Source organism: Stylophora pistillata, chromosome 3 (assembly GCF_964205215.1).
Source record: "Stylophora pistillata chromosome 3, jaStyPist1.2, whole genome shotgun sequence".
NCBI classification, from domain to species: domain Eukaryota; kingdom Metazoa; phylum Cnidaria; class Anthozoa; order Scleractinia; family Pocilloporidae; genus Stylophora; species Stylophora pistillata.
Genome location: NC_142521.1, coordinates 35362917 through 35382000, shown reverse-complemented (window position 1 = coordinate 35382000; position 19084 = coordinate 35362917). Strand labels below are relative to the sequence as shown.

Genomic DNA, 19084 nt, shown 5'->3' with positions numbered 1-19084 from the left:
CCTCCTTTCTTCCTCTCACTCCGAAGAGGATACGGGAGGCAGAAAATTAATGTGAAGGGGGATTCTCGAGAGGGCTAGGGCGGACACCGGCGAAATTCCTGTCGGGGCCCACCCTGTAAAAAAGAACTGAAAATGATACTATTTTCACATATTTCGGCCGACGGAAATGGCATTATTTACGTTTAATCATGATTATTAAAGGAAGTGACGTAATGAAGACGTAATGATGATGTCAGCCAAAGACTCAACCTCGTTTCCAGAGTCCTCTTTCTTTCAGCCCTCCTCAAAACGTTCTTTGATCTGCATGTGCACGTGATCAGCCGTAACCAGGGTATTTTTTTGAGGGAGAAAGAGGGTGTACCCTAGGAATTAATCATGATCTTGATCATTCGTGATTACTCGTAGTCACTCGTGGTCACTTCGTGGTCACTTATGTGTACTTTTGAAAACGACCAAGTTTGCCTTATTGAGTTTTACATTGTAGTTATGGAGTATGTGACAAGTAATTGACAGCGTGACGAAAGCGTGACGTAAGGGTGACTAAGCCTAAAAGAGAAATCTTTGATCATACGTTAGTTGCATGTAATAAACTTTGCTTACCACTTGCACTTAAGCACAGTGCAACTAAATATTAATCAGACTCCAAAGGAAGTATTTCAATATTTTTTTTTGTGAGTGGATATGTCTCATACAAATTGAACCTTTATCGTATAGCAAAATATTCGAAGGCGAGTCTCTTTTTCTAGCGCCATGCCGAGACAATGTGAGCCAGCAGTTCAGGTGTATCCATTTTTTTTTCTTTCGAAAACATGATTTGTCACCAACATCAGTGAGCAGTCTTGTTATCACTTCTTTATTCATTTTACGTATTAAATTTTAAGATGGGGTTTGCGGAGAGTGATAGAATGCTAAAACTGTACATCGAGATTAGTAGGCCAAAAACTTTTCACAACCGAGCAGAGCAACTAGCAAAATAATTAACTTCTCCACGTCAAATATTCCATTCTGAATAAATCTTCCTCCGCCCCAGCTCCCCTCAGATGCAATTCAGAATTCTCCCAATCCTTGGTCTTCCTCCCGATCCCGAGCCACAGAATATTAAAAAAAAAAAAAAAAGAAAAGAAAAAAGAAAAAAAAAAAAAAACCAAAATGATAACAAACAAAGACCAAAAGACAAACACAGCTAAAAAGCTCTAGAATGAGTTTGGCCTTAACCGCAAAACAAAAGGCATGCTTAAAAAAGATTACAATATTGGTGGCGGTCGAAGCTTCAAACAAGACCGCTAACCACCCTTTCGCCGCCTTGCCTTTGGATGTAACGTGATAAAAGGTAACTGACGTCATGCCTGAAACAAGAGCCCGGTGAATATATGAAAATCGTAGATGTGAACTGCGGATTTTAGAAATGAATAAAAGCGACCTTCGCGGTGAAAATGAGCCTTTAATCTTACTTCTGCTCAAGTAGTGTTTATTCCTTTAAGATCGCTTTTATTCAAGAGATTTATTGGACATAATATCCCCTTTCGCTTCCATAGTGATTGGATGAAGTCCCTGTCTTACGGGTAGGGACAGATATTTATTAGTCAAGGAAGGATAAGAGCTGATCTGTAAATTTTAAGTGGCGGCTAAAAGTCATAAATGGTCATAGAACGAGAGAACAAAAGATAATGGTTTTTTTTCCCTGATCGGTTTTTGCGGCGTCATGTCTGCTTGATAATACACCTCCTGTCTCTCCCAGCTAATGAGCACCCTCCCCATCCGTCGCTGCTGTTTATCAGGCATACCTGGCAGGTAAATACTTGAGAGATCCGAAGGAAGCAAAGCGCAGGGCAGCCCGCATTCAAAGCCTGCCTCAAAATGGTGGACTGCCACCGAGTTATAAAGGCAGCATGTATTATTCTCAACATGATTATGTACACGCTACTTCTTGTCATGAATTACGCTGCAAACAACAAAAGTGGGATCCTTTTTGGAAACAAATCGGTCGGACAGGTGGTACGGAAATATTCCATCGAGTTCAGCCCCGCACCTTACGCATTTGAGATCTGGAAGCTCGTAAACGCTTGGACCGCTTTGTGGATTCTATACACGTTGACTTACATCTTCAGACAACGCGTGCCCGATGTGTTGAGCCCGTATTTCTTCGTTTGTTTTACGATGGCTACCGTTTCGAACATGGCTTGGACTCAGTTCATTAGCTGGGAGTTAATCAAGGTAGCAATAGGCTTCGTTTTCGCTATGGTGGTATTCCTCTATGCGTCTCTCGCTTGTAGCTTCGCTGGTTTGTACAAACAGCGCTACTTCATCGGTCGATTCGATTACTGGGTCATTCATACGCTGGTGAATAATGGCATCGCTGCGTATGCTACGTGGGTCACCGTGGCCGCTCTTCGCAGTCTGGCGCTAACTTTGACATATTTTCTCGACATACAGCGAGAACTCTCGGTGACAATCGCTTTGGGAATTCTCACGCTGTTAATCGTGGTGTGGTTTATCTTAGAAAATACGTTTTTCAGAGAAGATCTTTTGTATACCATAACAATTTATCCAGTCTTAATTTGGATTTTTGTCGCCAGCATAATCCTCAACTTAAACCCCGTAAGCCGCCTAAATACGGCCATTATGCAATCTCTTCTTGCCGTTTCGTGTACTCTCTTTATTGGAAAAATTAGTCTCACGGTGTGGAAAATCACTGAAAAATGTCGAGACACCAGAGCAATAGCTGACCTAGCTATGGCGGAAATAACTCCAAGGTTTGAGGAGAACCGCGAGCAAAAATACACTGATAGATCGGATAATCAGGAACTTGTCGACTAGGATTATTTTTAACCCACCAAAACAAGCCAAGCGCATTTACTGTTAATTGATCGAATTATCGATATTGCAACCCCACCCGGAATATTGATCACGCATTTTAAAGATGCCGTGATTGTTTTTGTCACTCTCTATTTAGGTCTATATGATGAAGTTGATATAGAGCTCCCGGCTTTATCAAAGCAGACAAGAAACTAGAAGTGTTTTAACGCAAGAAGACTTAATTGCCGGTAAACTGAATTTTCTTGTTTTTGTTTTTGTAGGAGCCCTTGGGCTTCTGTTTTGTTGTTAACATCTAAACGATCACTCATAGATAAAAGCTAAAAGGTACTGGTAAGAAATCGTAAATTCCCTCATGTGATTTCTGTCGAATTCATGTTCTTCGCCTTTCCTCTCATAATATATAATTATCGATTTTTATTGAATCGTCCTCAGCTAAAGCTTTTGGAGCCATTCAAAAAGTAAAGAGATGTGTTATTCGTTTTGCCACGAGCGCGGGTCAAATGAAAACCAGTTGTAAATGTTACGTCATGTCTGATGTTCAGATCAAGATATAAATTCCTATTAAATTCGTTTTTCTATATTAGATGACTGTTGATTTGAACAATATTTTCAGAGAACGAGTGTGTGCGGTGATACAAGGTGTCAGAAGGCTAGCCTATGCTAAACTCTTGTTCAAGAGATATGAGTGAAATAAGGTACGAGCGAAAAGTTTGGATCTCTTTCCTTCGTCCACATCCCACCTATCCCTCCTTCCTCACTTCCCTATTCCCCTTGCTACATTTTGGATTTTGGTTTAACGACCCATACCCAAAATGCGTCACAGCAGTAAATTTCACCAGTCAGTTTCATAACATTTTCTTGCCTCAGGGTCCTCCGTTGACTCCTTCGCTTTCATTTTCATGTTTTCTTCATGAGTCAGTGTTATAGGGCCCAGTTCTATTTCAGACGCCCCATACCTTGCATCCAAAATAACTCTTTGTTTTGATAAATTAATGTCAATTCATCTGGAACGGCGCCCGCTGAAGGCGTTTTTTTTACTTGATTTTATCCAGAAAGGTCTATTTAGACGATTGAGGTTTTGATAAGTCGCCGAACTTTCCGTGTCTCTTTTATAAAAAGATTCCATGTTTCCGTGTCTCCTTTCTGTAATGAATCGCAGACGACTGTACTACCGATGTTCTCACATTCCGAGGCCTTCTGTTTTTACTGAACAAACTCACGGTAGCAGAGAGTCTATTTGTTTTATCCAATAAAGGAGCAAAAAGTATTTCATGGTGAAGTCAAGGTTAGCGCACAGTCAAGATGCATATTATTTTATCAAAAAAATGCATCATGAATTTTCAAAGCTGCAGAACTTTATAAGCGTAAGCCGTAGAGTTTCTGCTATATCCTAACGCCGTGTTCGCATGAACTGTTTCCGTTTTTTTGACAGGGCAAAATAAAAAGTTTCCCCGGCTCAGTTTTCGTCTAGCCATCCTGAGATTATTCGCCCAAAACGGGACTGACCAGGAATGGAGAAGGAAATTGGAGCGAAAATTGAGTTGGTTACGTTACTGTCCACCTGGTAAAATAGAAATTTATTATCTGATAGGAATCACATTTAACTATTGAATCGAAAAAAGGCTTATGCATCGTTCCTCGAAAACAGTCGTCACGACTTAAAACTAGTTATGCATTAGTGCAGTTTTCAGTCGAATGTCGAATAAACAAAACCACACGAACCACAGCTACCGGTCAGAACAAAGGATTTAATCATCATTAACCAATGAGGACTCAAAGTAAAACAGGCAACCAGCTTGAAGCGCGGGAAAACGCGAATCCAAGTTCGTATTTGTTTTAGTTTTGGTTTTAGGTATGAAGAAGGGAAACTTGGGTAGCCGTCAATTTAACCATCATGTTCTGCTCCGAAAATATTTCGAGCTAAGAAATAATTATGTTTTTCCATTCATTCCTGAACGTGGGACAATGACAGGCCTCCCAATGAAAGGTTTTTTTAAGAGAGACATTAGACACACGGACAAAAATTGTGCTTATTATTGAGTTGCAGTTTAATTTGCAAAACTGGCTTCGTGATTTCTCAACAGTCCTACACGAATTAACAAAATAGCGTTAACATTTTACAACACTTAGTGTCCTAGATGATTCAATATAACCAATTGCTGTACAAACAGGCAAAAACGCCCATTCTTCGCTGAAATTCCGTGAACTTTCATAATTAGTTAAAATCATTGCCAAGTCATTTAGTACCATGTAATATTTGATAGCCTTTTTAAAATTAACAGGAACGGTAACATTCAAGGTCATCGTACAAACAACCCTTGATTCCCGATGTACTTTTAAAACAGTTTTCAATTGAGCGTCGAAAAAATCAAAATCAAAGTACATACAACCGTCGATCAGTTAACCAATGGGAACTCAAAGTAAACACAGGAAACCCGCTGCAAGCGCGGGAAAACGCGCATAACAAGGTTGGGATTGGTTTAAGTTTTGCATTTGATTGGTTGATATGGAGGCGTTAGTTTTCTGGACCAATCACACTGCAGTGTAACGTAAAACCAAAGCAATTCAGGTTCTCTTTCGATAATCAATTGAAAACTTTTCTAACTTTTTTTGATCATACATAGTACGTAATATCTATTATCAAATATATTTATGCAGATAAAAAAAAAATTACTTACAATGAGTGTAGCATTTGTGGAAAGTCATTTAGGTGATTTCTTTCTTATCATTATCTGAGTGTGCATAATTACAAAATAGTTGATTTGACAATTTGCTTCTGTTTCGACTAAAAAAATACATTTATCATTTGAATTGTGATACTTTGGAAACAAACATTCAAAACAGTATTTGTTCTCTACTCATCTTGATTAGTGAGCTTCATTATAACAGAATTTGGAATTATTACCATTCACGTCTTTGTGCATATTGTACATTATTCACCCCTCAAATTGCAGACTGTCTCAACCTTCCACACCGTAACATCAATATGCATATTCTCCATACTGTTATCTATCAATCGTTGGGTGTTGACAAGGAAAATTTATTTAACAATCAAGAGCGTCCTTCGTTGAGCGTCTTTAGTCTCTTATTTTGATTCAAGAGGCATATCGTGCGGAGAAACTAAATGCTAGATGTCTTTTGTAGGGGTTGAAGGTTAAGCAGAAACCAAGAGTAGCTGGGCTAAAGTGGCCCTATCTTGATAAATAATCCCCTTTTCTTACCAGTATTAAATGTAAAAGTAAACATATAGCAATGCTATACATAAAGGACAGCTCACAAATCCTATATTGGGAGAAAAGGATTATTGGAGGCATTTATTTCACAGTAGTTTTGAATCGTTTCTTGGAGGAAACATTGGGGGTTACTAAGGTTTCTGTCAGCTCAATACAGGTTTCACTGTTATAGGACAAAAAAAACTTCTGAGAGCCTTTGCTACCATTCTTGTAATGAAGATCTCTTCGTGAGGCCTAATTTATCTGGTGACTGCCTTCCTTAAGGTGAACCAAGAAGGGCAGTGATATACTGCACTAGCATGAATTGATGGTGCCTTGAAAATTGTCCCTGATTTTCCCTGATCATGAAGGACACTAATTCACCCAGTAAAAAGATAAAATAAAAGTTGGTAATCTACGTAACTTTAAAAATGATTGGCTTTCCTTTGGTTTACAAATGGATGTAATTATATATATCTGTATATAACCATTTTTAAAAAACTTCTTCCACAGCAAAATACGTTTCCTTTCCATTGATAGACAACTCAGCTCTCTAATGCAACAGCATCATACTTCATTCGAGTTAGTTTGTGCCAGCTCTGCATATCCACCATCCACCTCCACTTTAGAAGGTACCTGGTTACCTTGGTAAAATGTAGGCTAATAAAAAATAAAAACTTATTAATAAAAGGTAGTCTATGACTGCAGGTGCCTGATGTTGTATAACTGTAGAGTATTACAGTAAAAAAACAGCTATGTGGTGTAAAATGAAGAGGGGTTATTAAAAAGCTCTTGTCATAGCCAAATAGTTCATCTCAAGGTGCAATTCAACATCAAACAATTGAGGCAGATAAGTAATAAAAGCAAATATCATCATTTTCTTCAACTGACCGTGGTAGGCACTTGATACTCTACAGAGGCAGGATTCTCAGGAGGAGCATCTTCATCATCTGAGTTTTCCTCTCCTGATGATGTTTCATCTCCTCCTTTTTCAGCCTTTCTCGGTGGAGTTGGAGCAGCTAAAAAAATTATACAGTTCTAGTTAATAAATAAGGATTGTTTCATATTAATAATAATAATATACATGAGAAAATTTCTCAGTTCTGATTGGTTAAGATGAATGCAGTTTTTAGTTAATTCAGTGCAGAGGGGGGTTAATTCAGTGCAAAGAAAGAAACAATCCAGACATTCTGATTGGTCAGAATGATTCAGGTCAATGTCAAGGTCCCTTGCAAGGTTTGAATAAATTATTCTTGTGCTTGATGCACACACTTTTCTTCTGCGTAGTTTTGAGAAGCTACCTCGTATTTTTTCATGTATATTATTAATACAGAATCATATGATTTTCTAATGCAATTTGGAATAAATAAGCACTTGTAAATTTTTTCAAAGACCACAAATGGCACTTGCCCTACGGGCTCATGCAATTTTGTTAGTCTTTGAAAAAATTTACTCGTGCTTATTTATTCCAAATTGCACTCGAAATCATGTGATTACCGATACAAAGAGGCACTGGTGAATAAAAATGTATTTCATTGCCTGTGTCTTGTGATGTATTTAGCACATTGGGTTACAAAATGAAAGTGCAACCCAATGATTTCCTGTTACTTCAGGAAAACACAATAAAAAATTACTCATAGGTGGGAAAAAAACATAGTGTTTGCATCCAAACCCATCATTGCATTAACTTTTAATTTCAACCAGTCTTTGTTCAAATTATATTGCTTCACTCTGACTGAAAGACAGGCACAAAGAGTCAAATGAACCTTTTTGTAACAGATTGTCAACATAAAAAATGTATCATTGTGTATTACCATATTTACCCGTGTATAGGCCGCACTCGTGTATAGACCGCAATTTGAACTATTGACCTGATCTCAGGGGAAAAAAGTTTGTCCAGTAACAAAGCACAATTAAGCCAAAAAGTTGAGAAAACTCTTTCTTTTATTAATTTCTCATTTGACAACAAAACAACTTCTCTAAGAAAGAAAACAGTCTTCTTGAGTGGGAACGTTCGCAGAAAGTATTTACATGCTTCCATCTTCGTACTTTCTTCTCCATATTGGCGTGCAGCTTCTCGGTTTCCCTTCTCTAAAGCACAAGTAATGACAGCAGGTTTAAAGCGTTATGAATATGATACTCTCATTGATCCTTTTGGCTTCGTGATTTCTTAGAAAATGAGAGTGATTTGCCTATTTTCATTCTTTGACAGCGTGCAACATGTGGGTTGCCATGGTTACATTCTGGGCTAGTTGTATTGAAAAAATGAACCCCTCTGTATGCAAAGTGAATAGAGCAAATGTTATCGAGAATATTGCTCGCCTAGTTTGTGATTCAAGGATTCAGCTGTCACACAGGCCAAAAGTAACCAGAAAATGGGTGAAACTACTTACAACTATGAAATGGAAATCGAAATACAAGGATATGTATCTGGACTGACACCTGGAAACCCACAATTTATGAGGCCGATTCAACTGGAAATAAACTCATGGGATGCCTGCCGGTAGAATTCAGCCATGTTGCTTGTTATTCTATTAAGAATGGTGGAGAGATTTCTTGCCAAGTGACTGGAAAGAGGCTTCACTCACAATGTCCTCGAGGAGGAATGGCTATTCCATGCAAATTACAGTGGATGCCTTCAAACAAGAAATGTATTCGGAACCTGGACAAACTTATTACAGCCAAGAGAAGCAAAATTCTTGGAAGATTTGGACCAGTTTAACGTAAGCTCGTACAATGCATTGAATAAAATTGTGAATAACTGAGGAAGTTTGTTGATTATTGTGTTGGGAACTTTGCATATTAATGAGCTCTAAACTCTTGTACCTGTGTATAGGCCACACTGCAAACTTTCAAGGTGGTTTTTCGACACAAAAGTGCCGCCTATACGCGGGTAAATACGGTATATACAGCCCATACCAAGTGAGAGAACTTGACTCAAAGCCTACATGCAGAATACTTAACCTTAATGCAGCCCACGTTATGGATAAAATAACGTTCCAAAATAATTATTATTAGTAATAACATTGAAAACACTCCGTTACTGTATAACATGTTTTCTTGGTACCACTACAGGTGTATTAGCATGAAAGAAATAATCTAGGTTCAACTTACTCCTTTTCCTTGATTCTTGATCTGACTGGATCTTGCCACTTGATAAAACATTATAGCAGTTGTCACACACTCGCAGTGGTTTTGATGACTGGGCAGGGAGGAGAAACTTCTTGGTGGAACAGTTACCACAAACAACCCCCCCACACTTTCGACAGTGGTGCTGTGTCAAAGATAGGAAATAAAAGTTAAAAGTTTTAGCTAACCAATTGAGCTAAGCACCTCCCGGTTAGCTCAATTGGTTAGAGCGCTGGACTGTTGTGCGGGAGGTCGAGGTCGATGGTTCGAGTCCCGTCCGGACCAACACTCAAGATCTTAAAATAACTGAGGAGAATGCGCTTCCTTTCTATAATATCACGAAATGGATAGACATTCTAGTCTTTTCGGATAAGGACAAATAAACTGTAGGTCCCGTCTCCTGCATCTATTAATTAGTTAATTTGGTCAGGCAGGGGACCTTAAAGAACCCACTCACGAGATTACTGTAAGGTGGTCTGGCCTGTTTACTGGGAATTGGGGGCAGGGGGGCATCTTCAAATAAGTTTCCTTCGATTGTTTGTAAACTGCTGATGCAGTCCGGCTAAAGTCCCCCGCAAAGTGTTGTGATACACATTTGATCATATCCACATGTCAATTTGTGCAATATAAATATTAAATTATTATTATTATTATTAATATTATTATTAATGGAAACTAGAGAGGAAAAAGTGTATCAGTTAAAAAACCGTGTGGTTGGATATTAATGAGAAGTTATTATATGCAGCCCTGCATGCACTTTCATTGATAAAATAATATTTAACAAAATTCCCTGTATGAGGACCCCAAGCACTGGCATGTGTAGGGCAGGAAACAGCTGTACATCCTTGCAAGATGTGAGCTTTAGGGAGAAAGGAAGCAAAAGAAGGAGAACAAAAATATAATAAAATATTTGGTTCTTAGTCATGATGCACACACCTCGCTTCCTTCTGACCTTATATTAGGTTATGACCTCAAGCAAAATCACTTCTGTCCAGACCTTTCATTCAGTCAATAAATACAAATCAGGCATGTCACACTCACCCTTCGATTTAATGCTGTGAACTTGCTCTTAAAACAGTGCATGCAAGTGGATGCCTCGCTGTCTGGAACCCAGACAGCAGCATGTTCAGTGGTGCCTTTCTTTCCGGCTAAAACGAGATCACAAAAAGAAGAACTTGAAAAAAAATAAGAAGCAAGACTGACTTTCTTCTTCCAAAGCACCCCAGTTCATGAGGTACCAGCAAACAGTAAGTTTAACATGATGTTCAGTCATTCATGCCCATTGTTTCTCAAAATCCTTACAAATAAAGACCTGAGGTAAAACCACTTAATCTGCAGTTGTGACTGCACAAGAGATTATTGTGTCCCAGTGTTACAACAAACTAGCCCTTAGTACTAAACAAAGTTACTATAGACCTTGTTGCAATTCTGTACACTATAAGATTCTACATTAAAGCATACATGATTGTACATGCAGTCTGCAAAGAAGGTGAGGCTCATTTCAGATGGTTTTTTTTTTAATTTGGAAAAAGTGCAGTAGATGGTTTGAACCTGGGGATGTCACTTGATCAAGTGGTCCAATCGTTTTGGTGAGAGTAATCCTAAGAAGAACTGTTGTTGATAGTGGTGACTGACATTTTGACAGCCTAAGTTAGTCATTATAACATAACCAAAGTAAAGCGCGCTCTGATTGGTCAATTCAGCATCCCCAATTTGCCCATGGGTGTACGCTGCTCATGCGAGCAAATGCAAAGACTATTTTTCTGCCCACGCTTGTTTTTTTTGATCGCGTAAGATCTCTTAAATTAAAGGGAACTCTTTAGCTACAATGCATTAATGTTATGTTATAAAATAAATGGTAAACACCACAGCGTACACTATTGAGTTATAGATGCACTTGGGGGGTTTGCTAAGCCCTCAAGAAGCTAGAGTCTCTTACACTTCTTTCGTGCTTAGCAACCTCCCGCGTGCATCATAACTCAATAGTGTACGCTGTGGTGTTTACCATTTGTTAACTGTTGTTGATAGTGGTGACTGACATTTTGACAGCCTATGTTAGTCACTAATACAACAACAGTCCTTCTCAGGACTGCTCTCACACGGATGCACAAACTAAAAAAGTCTGTTTACGAGCCTAGTGGCCCATTAGGCCGGTGCTTAACTCCGGTTTCTGTAGCATGAAGTGACTAGGAGTATTTCTACTCCCCCCTAGTTGGGATGCCAGTCCATTGCAGGGTTACCCCCCAGCATTAAACTGCCAGTACCCATTTATACACCTGGGTGAAGAGAGGCACTGTGAGAGTAAAGTGTCTTGCCTAAGGACGCAACACAATGTCCCGGTCGGGGCACGAACCCAGACCACTCGATCCGGAGTCGAGCGCACTAACCATGAGGCCACTGCACCTCCACAGGATGCACAGACTACACAATCAAATTTGTACAAACTATTCAATTGATAAAGCACTCATTCTCACTTTTTGCCACCAAGTCCTCAATACACTTGTTGATGTGTGCCATCCATTCAGCTTTTTCAGTCCTTGTGGCAGCATACACTGCAAATGACTTCTTTGCACTAATGATTTGCCAACCATTCTTTAAATCTAGAAGGCAAATCCATTGAACGATTAACAGTTGGGAATTAAAAGTAATCCATGTTTGCATTGGTTTTGTTTTATTTTGCTGTGAGATTAGTAATGGTAACAGAACTGAATGGAGTCTAATTGGTCCGTAATCATTCAGTCAAGTGATTAACAAAATCAGATGTTGGATTTGTTTCTTATCACTGTGATTACAGACAGAACTGGACACCATAAAGTCCTGTTACCAATGAGTCAAAGCTACGACAAAATTTGACATACAAAACAAGCTATTAGTAATACTTGTTCATGAAAAACAAAACAACTTACAATGGTTAACCAGACAAGATGCGCGACAACAGCTCATCCACATGATGTGCATAGTCCAGTAACACAGGTATGATGGACAATGATGGACAATGTCCAATTACAAGCATAACAAGTACACTGTCCTAATAGAGCTCAATTGAGGCTAGTGATAACCAATCACATTTTGGAATTCTGTTAGAGTTTTGATTAGAGCCAAAAACTTGTATTACCTTCTTCACCAATCACTTCACACAGTTTGCTTGTTTTTACCTTAAATTATCAGTAGTCAATTGCAACATCTCTTTTTGTTTTCATCAGCCATTAAAATAACAGTTCATTTCAATTTTTTCACCCCAGGGGTTTCAATAACATTAGTTATAAGTGGCCACTGAAGGTTTAATAGGCAGCTGTGACCACTAAAATCACTTTTTATTTTCATTACTGAAATCCAAACAGACGGCGGTAAGAGGTCCTACAGGCGGTGGTAGACCACAGGTAACTGCCTTTTATCGAGACCCCTGTTTCACACCCACTGACATCTCTAAAATCATGGGTTATGACACATGACACAGTACTCACTTCCTTCATCATCCAAGGATTGTAGTTTGATATCTTCCAGTGGGATTATATGCTGCTTATTGTACTGAAAAGAAATCCAAACTGTCATTGATTCACGTCTCACAAATTTATCTTATCATTCACACTAGAATAGACCCTTAATAAATAACGGTCACCCAAATGATTAAAATTAGTTTAGCTCAGGGACCACAAAATACAATAATGACAAGCTTGCATTGGTACTGTACTTTAACTTTGATAACCCTTTCAATGGTGCAGCTCAATGTCTAAATCACATTTGCGACAAAAAAAAAAAAAAACTTGCTGTGCTCTAAACATTTTGAAAATTCTAGCTAAACCTTACTTACCTTCTTCTTGTTGATGACAATATTTCCATAAACAAGAATGTCATTACACAGAAAAAACTGACGTGGTTTAGGCTTCTTTCGGCACAGTTTAGTCAATACACCTTCACCAACTAGAACTCTTCCTGGGACCAGCAATGGCTACAGAATAAAAATTACAAAAAAATTGTTAGAAATACATGTAAACATTAAATGCTAGGAGCACTCCAAATTCTTTTTCTGTGAGTATCTCTGTGTCATCCACTGTCAAAATAATATCTTTCTATTAACCCTTTAACTACCAAGACCTGATAATTAATTCTCTCCTCAAGCTACTGCACATTTCCTTGTAAATTAGTTGGGAGAATTAAGTGTTAGATCAGGACAACAACTAGCTGATAAGTCTGTGTACTCTCATTACCTGTTTACTGGATAATGTACGGATATTATAGGGAAAAGTTTCATTTTAATCACTTCTGAGTGTTTAAGAGTTAACAAGCTTACCATCATAATTTACATAATCATTGTAGAGAAGCATCACATATTGACATTCCTAGTCTAGTAGTAAACAGGAAGTTTGTCATCATGGACCTTCTTAAACGGCCTAGCCCGCCACAAGTCTCCTATTATTCAGTAGCAAACGACCCAGAGTATTACAAGAAGGTTGGTCTTTGGTACGACACCTATCAGGGGCACTCAGAGTTCTTTTCTTAGAGTATGCCTGTGTCTTTCATTGAATAACATCTTTCAAAAATTAATGGGTCACGCTTCTGTAACCAGACAGTTCACTTCATTTGTCCGCATCGTTTTTATTGCAACACGGAAAAAAGTCATCTATTAATGAATACCACTGCCTGGTAGGTATTTTCTTTCTTAAATTTGGTTCTTTTTTTTTTCTTTTACTATTTGGTAATAGGAATTTGTGTCTGATTTGGTCTTTAATTCTAATTTGCCAATTGCGATCAATAATTGAGACTAAAATCTCCTTTGTGGTCATCCAATTCTGATATTCAAATGACTGTATAAGAAATCGCCAAACTGAACTCTCGCCTGTTCGATTGCTAGGATTAATCTTCAAAGTTTCCGACCTACCCTACTCTATTTGAATCAAGTCATAATATGATTACAAATGCAAACTTATTATTTTAAAACGCACGTAAGGTCAGACCAAAATTATGAGAAAGGGCAGACTATAAATATTCAAATCACATTGAGCGAAACGTCATCAAGACATGATTTACAGACTTACTTGCCCAGATGCGCCGAAACAGCTTTCCACATTTGTTATTCTTCTCTCGTTGGCCTCTGTATTGGCTTAAATTATCATGAATCAAAATCACACACACAATCAAGCAGAGACAACACGATGACGTGAAAACCACAGGTCGGTGGTATAACATAACGATCTGTATCCTTGATCTTTTGAGCGATCGGTAAAATTTGAAAGGTACATTATGAAAACTTTCTTCAAGCAAACCATTCAAATGAAGAAAATGCAAGTTTGACTCTTCAGATAACGAAATATGTCCTTCCTTCAATATTAAGTAAATCATTAATTTTGTCTAACACCGTGGTTTACACTCTTTCCCAATCCCGCCGCACACCTCCTAAGAAATAATTCCCCATCTAAAGGTTCCTCTCTAACACGATCAACTTGTTTGCAGAGTGGAAAGCAGTATCATGAAACAACCTCATCTGAAAGCTTTCAGACACTTCCACGTAACATAAAGTAAGTATGATATGCATGACTAATAGCTGTCAGGCCGCCATTCACACTTAAATTAGTTCTCAGATAAAGGCGATCGAAAGCATTTCACACTATGAAAATGCTCATCATCCATGAATATCGCAATTCAAGGAAGTACATGAACCTGATGACGTTTGTGCAAGAAATCCCGTCCCAAAAATAACCGAACAACGTTGCAATTCCTTCACTTACCTAATCGGTCCACCATCTTGGCTCCAAGATCGTCCGGTTATTCCAGATCACGTGGTTATGAAGCAATCATTGGTGAGAGGAACTCGATCATTTCGTCACGAGAGGAATAAAGCGTCGAGGGGGAGGGTCTCAAATATCTACGATTTCCATTTAAGGTAACAAAAATTAATTTTCTACTGCAACATGTAGCTCATTGCTAAATCCACACACAAGAGGTCATAAGTCAGTTATTATTATCATAACTCCACTGAAACCCTGGTGGGCTGACAAACATGAGTTCCCAAGTAATTTGGATATATCAACAAAGTTGAAATAGTAAATTGACCACCGTAACGATTACAAAAGCTGACGTTTCGTGCGTCAGCTCTTCGTCGGAGCGAAGTTCCGAAGGCTGATCCAAACCTTAGCTGACTTTACACACAAAAGTTTATCTCCTTTGATCCTTCAAAATTTATAAAACAATTTGATACTTAAATGTTATTTTCAAAAAGGGGAACCTGCCCTAAAATTAATCAGTGTGTCCTTAGGTAAACTCAACTTCCTTTCAGTTAATGTAAACAAACAATTTTTTTAACTTGTATAATGATGTACTCCTTCAGCCGAAAAAAAAAAAAAAAACTCTAAGGGTTTTTGTCAGGGGAGGGGAGGGAGATAAATATATGGCTGGGAGTACAAGATCTATATGTGAGGTTGACAACCATTTTTAATATAACTTTAAAGATTCAGACCCAATACGACAGACATAATAGGAAGGGGGGGGGGGAGTTCACAGTCATATAAAAAGGCTCACCTTAAAAATTCAACAGCACATATCTAATAGAAGTATTCTACCACAGAGAGGAGTTCTGAACTTTCTCTAGGACAGGAATCTGCATACATTTTATTCATTAGCTGCTGTGTGTGTACAAACTATTTTGCAAGTAATAAATGCCATGCTATTGCGACTCAAATACAGTAGTATCAGCATTCTTAGAGAATGGCAGAATTTTGTTTGCAACTTGTTCACAATTTGTGTTAACCAATACAAAAATTGCTGCAAAACTATCGCTTCTCAAATAAATATTCAAATAAATTCTTATTGACAGCCAACATTATTCATGAATTCTAGATATAGTGACTTTACATGTTGCGATTTGTTTACAGCATTACTCTTGGTAGAATTTTTTTTTTTTCAACCACCACACAGATGAATAAGCATATACACTATACCTTACATAGAGGACATCAGTGGATGTTAAATCATAAATATATAGGACACATTCTTTACCAAACTACACTTGCTTGCCACATTTTTACATCTACAAATGTGTTTTTATCCATGATAAATTGGGAAGATCAAGTAGTCTATAAATGGATCATGAAACCTTTTGCAGAATCTCTTTGAGAATAGACTGTGGCAGGGGTAACTTTCTAATGTTCTGTGACAAAACAGTCTTCCTCAGAAACCTTGTGCAATACTCCTCCAGTCTGTACACTGTGGAGAAATCAAAATATTTTATTACTAATGATAATAAATAAATAATTATCTTTTTGAAAGTGTATCAATACATAAAATGGTTATTCACCACTTACTAACTAATAAAATTTTTACATTTAAGTAATATGCACAAATTAAATCTAAAGCCAGTGACACACCTGGCAGTTTTATTAACAACAACAACAACAACATTGACTTTACTTTTGAAATTGCAGAAATAAAGGCCTTTGTAGCCTGAAGTTAGCAAAGGTATTCTAGGCAAGCTACCTAAACAAACACTGTATAGGCTCTCTCTCACACTCACACACAGTATAGATACACATACACACACACACACACACACACACACACACACACACACAAACACACACAACAATTAAATAAATAAATAATAAAACAAGCAGATAAAAATAAATAATAAATAATAGTAGTGATACTTACATTAAAGGTTTTAGCTGAGCCAGTCACACAAGAGATTTTTAACAGGTCAAAGAGAAAGCTAATCAGTTCAAATACATATATAAGCTAGAAAGGTCAAGGTAGTGCAAGTCAACATTCATCTCCTCAATTTCAAGAATTTTCAATAGCAGGTAAGTTAGCTTGCGTTTTTTATTCAGCGATTGTAGTGAAATTGATTGCTGCAATGGGTGTATAAAATCGCTGGTATCTGACTCGCCAGAAATCAGTGAAAGGCAAAACTCGTAATCGCAGCTCTGGCTTACCTGGCGATTTTTTCCCATTGCAGTGGTCAGAGTATAAAATCGCCAGGTGTGACCCTGTGAAAATTTTTCCTATTTTCAGTGATTATCAAAACTTTTTCATTTATTTTATATTTCACATTTTCAAAGGTCATGTCAGCCTTAATATCACCCCTCCATGTTCAGTATATGACTGGAATGGAGGGGGGGGGGGGGATTGCAAGCAACTCTGTCATTATCAGGCAAAAGGGAACCAAACACCAAACAGTTGTGACACCTTTTTAAATGCCATCAATAGAAAATGGTACAGAATATTACTAATTTTTTATACCCACATCATCCTTTAAGGTATATACTTCATAACTGCGAATTAGATCAGAAACTTAGAAGGATACACAACCCCTTTAAAGCTTCCAGTAGCACATTTATGTCTTCTAAACTTTGGAACGACTATCTGCTACAATACTCCACATGATTGTTGTCTGTTACTCTCTTACTCTTCCACACAGTATTTTCGATTGGCCGATACGTCCTAGGGAAGCTAAAATCTGCGAACAACAACTAACCTGGTGTTGTGATGTTTATTTCCGCTCTCACTACATAAAATCTGCGGGCATCAAAGTCTACTCGCTGTATAACAGGCTCGTCGGGGAAAAATGTTTCCCTAAAGTTCAATAACAGTCTTTCATTTGTTTCTTCGTCGACTGCAATCCAAGGATGCGTCACATATGTGTTCATTTTAAGGCGATTGTTCGTTCCACCTACAATAGTGGCGAACAACTTTTCCTCGCCACTGTAATCAAACCATTTCAAATTGACTCTTCGTCCTGTGTGATTTACAAACAGAACTGGCGATTCGATTCTGTTGTGTAATGATTTAAGAGGACGCTCGGAAACTCCCTCTTCCCTTTCATCCATTGGAAAAAGGATCAAGCTGCTAGAGCAGTTGAAAACTGGGCATTCTAACCCGCACGTTTTCTGAAGACACCGGGTGTTTTGAAAATGTGTTCCGTAATTATTCTGGTCAGCTGAGCAAGATGTTGTCATGTAGCTGACAATGTTGTGTCCAGGAGGTCTTCGTTACGTACTCGGATTGCGTGCGAGCTAAACCACCATGGTTATTTTGAAGAGAACAAAAATGATTATTCAAGAAGATTCAACACTCACAAACTATTACAGGAATGTTAATCTTCCTTCAAAAAAAAAATTAATATATAAACAGATGAAAATCAAACTGACTGGCAAATGTAATAAAGGTTTGGGCCATTTTCCTTCCCCACGGGTTCTTCTTGCACCATTGCTTTAGTTAGCTGCGTGGAAGTCACCCTTTGGATTCTTCGGTCAAGTTCTCAGGGGGGGGACCCTTGGAACGACGTTGATCTCATAGTAGACATGGTAGAGTGGGAGGAGATTGGGGACGATGAGGGCTGGACTGAGACAAAACCTCTAACAGCTCTTACGATCTCACAATAATATGGGAGGAGCTTACACCTTTGATTCAGTCCTATAAGCATGTCTGATCACGTGATAAAGTAGGATTCATCGTTAATCGTGGCACTGTCAATCACAGAAATCTAGGCTAAGAGATGCATGCACTTTTGAATTCAGTTTATTAGGACTGGCTGACAAAGATATGTCACGTGAGAGGAATGGCGCAGTGATGAGAACGCTCGCCTCGGCACCACTATTAGCTTTGATTCCCGGACCTGGGGCCCGTTTCCCGAAAGTCCCGGTATTATATAACGGGTCCGAAGCCATATTTTAAAAGCAAAAGTTAATGATTAGAGAAATAGGTTACGGCACCCTAACCAGTCCATTTTGTTTCTTTAGCTGATAGTTTTATTGTACAATTCTTAAAACTTTTGTAAACCTCCATCTTGAATGAAAACAGAACAGCTTTACGGGCCCGCTAAGTTACAAGGACCTTAGAAAGACGGACCCCAGGTGTTAAATGCGGATTGACATTGTGTTGGCTCTTGTGGCCGTTTTTTTCCATGTCTTCCGGTTTTCCTTCCTCCACAAAAA

General features: G+C 38.3%; 3 protein-coding genes and 1 long non-coding RNA gene across 10 annotated transcripts; 2 read left to right on the top strand and 2 right to left on the bottom strand.

Moving 5' to 3' along the window:
• The first annotated feature begins 1328 nt into the window (after window positions 1–1328).
• Window positions 1329–3397, top strand: LOC111341654 (uncharacterized). Its single transcript, XM_022948627.2, has one exon. The coding sequence runs from the start codon at window positions 1858–1860 to the stop codon at window positions 2815–2817; it is 960 nt and encodes a 319-aa protein (XP_022804362.2). The 5' UTR covers window positions 1329–1857; the 3' UTR covers window positions 2818–3397.
• A 1444-nt stretch (window positions 3398–4841) lies between these two features.
• On the bottom strand, window positions 4842–15689 carry LOC111341657 (pleckstrin homology domain-containing family F member 2). 5 transcript variants are annotated; one of them, XM_022948631.2, is made up of 9 exons: window positions 14885–15026; window positions 14195–14259; window positions 12970–13107; window positions 12623–12686; window positions 11633–11758; window positions 10200–10306; window positions 9144–9303; window positions 6921–7048; window positions 4842–6689 (listed from the first exon to the last, which is right to left on the bottom strand). In XM_022948631.2, exons 1-9 carry the CDS (start codon window positions 14898–14900, stop codon window positions 6597–6599), a joined length of 897 nt encoding a protein of 298 aa, XP_022804366.2. In that variant the 5' UTR covers window positions 14901–15026; the 3' UTR covers window positions 4842–6596. The 5 variants fall into 5 exon arrangements, with proteins under 5 accessions (XP_022804366.2, XP_088608586.1, XP_088608585.1 ...); XM_088752460.1 differs by lacking the exons at window positions 4842–6689; window positions 6921–7048 and adding exons at window positions 7055–8120; window positions 15675–15689 and having other exon boundaries at window positions 14885–15021; XM_088752462.1 differs by lacking the exons at window positions 4842–6689; window positions 6921–7048 and adding exons at window positions 7956–8120; window positions 8618–8665 and having other exon boundaries at window positions 14885–15035.
• On the top strand, window positions 14034–16729 carry LOC148735831 (uncharacterized). The gene is made up of 2 exons (XR_015998509.1): window positions 14034–14329; window positions 14610–16729. It is a non-coding gene; the product is annotated as an uncharacterized LOC148735831 (long non-coding RNA).
• On the bottom strand, window positions 15736–18065 carry LOC111341658 (von Hippel-Lindau disease tumor suppressor). Of its 3 annotated transcripts, none has more exons than XM_088752463.1 (3): window positions 17626–18065; window positions 17084–17137; window positions 15736–16358 (listed from the first exon to the last, which is right to left on the bottom strand). In XM_088752463.1, the coding sequence occupies exons 1-3, from the start codon at window positions 17975–17977 to the stop codon at window positions 16240–16242; spliced, it is 525 nt and encodes a 174-aa protein (XP_088608589.1). In that variant the 5' UTR covers window positions 17978–18065; the 3' UTR covers window positions 15736–16239. The 3 variants fall into 3 exon arrangements, with proteins under 3 accessions (XP_088608589.1, XP_088608590.1, XP_022804368.2); XM_088752464.1 differs by lacking the exon at window positions 17084–17137 and adding an exon at window positions 16803–16816; XM_022948633.2 differs by lacking the exon at window positions 17084–17137.
• Between the last annotated feature and the right edge of the window lie 1019 nt (window positions 18066–19084).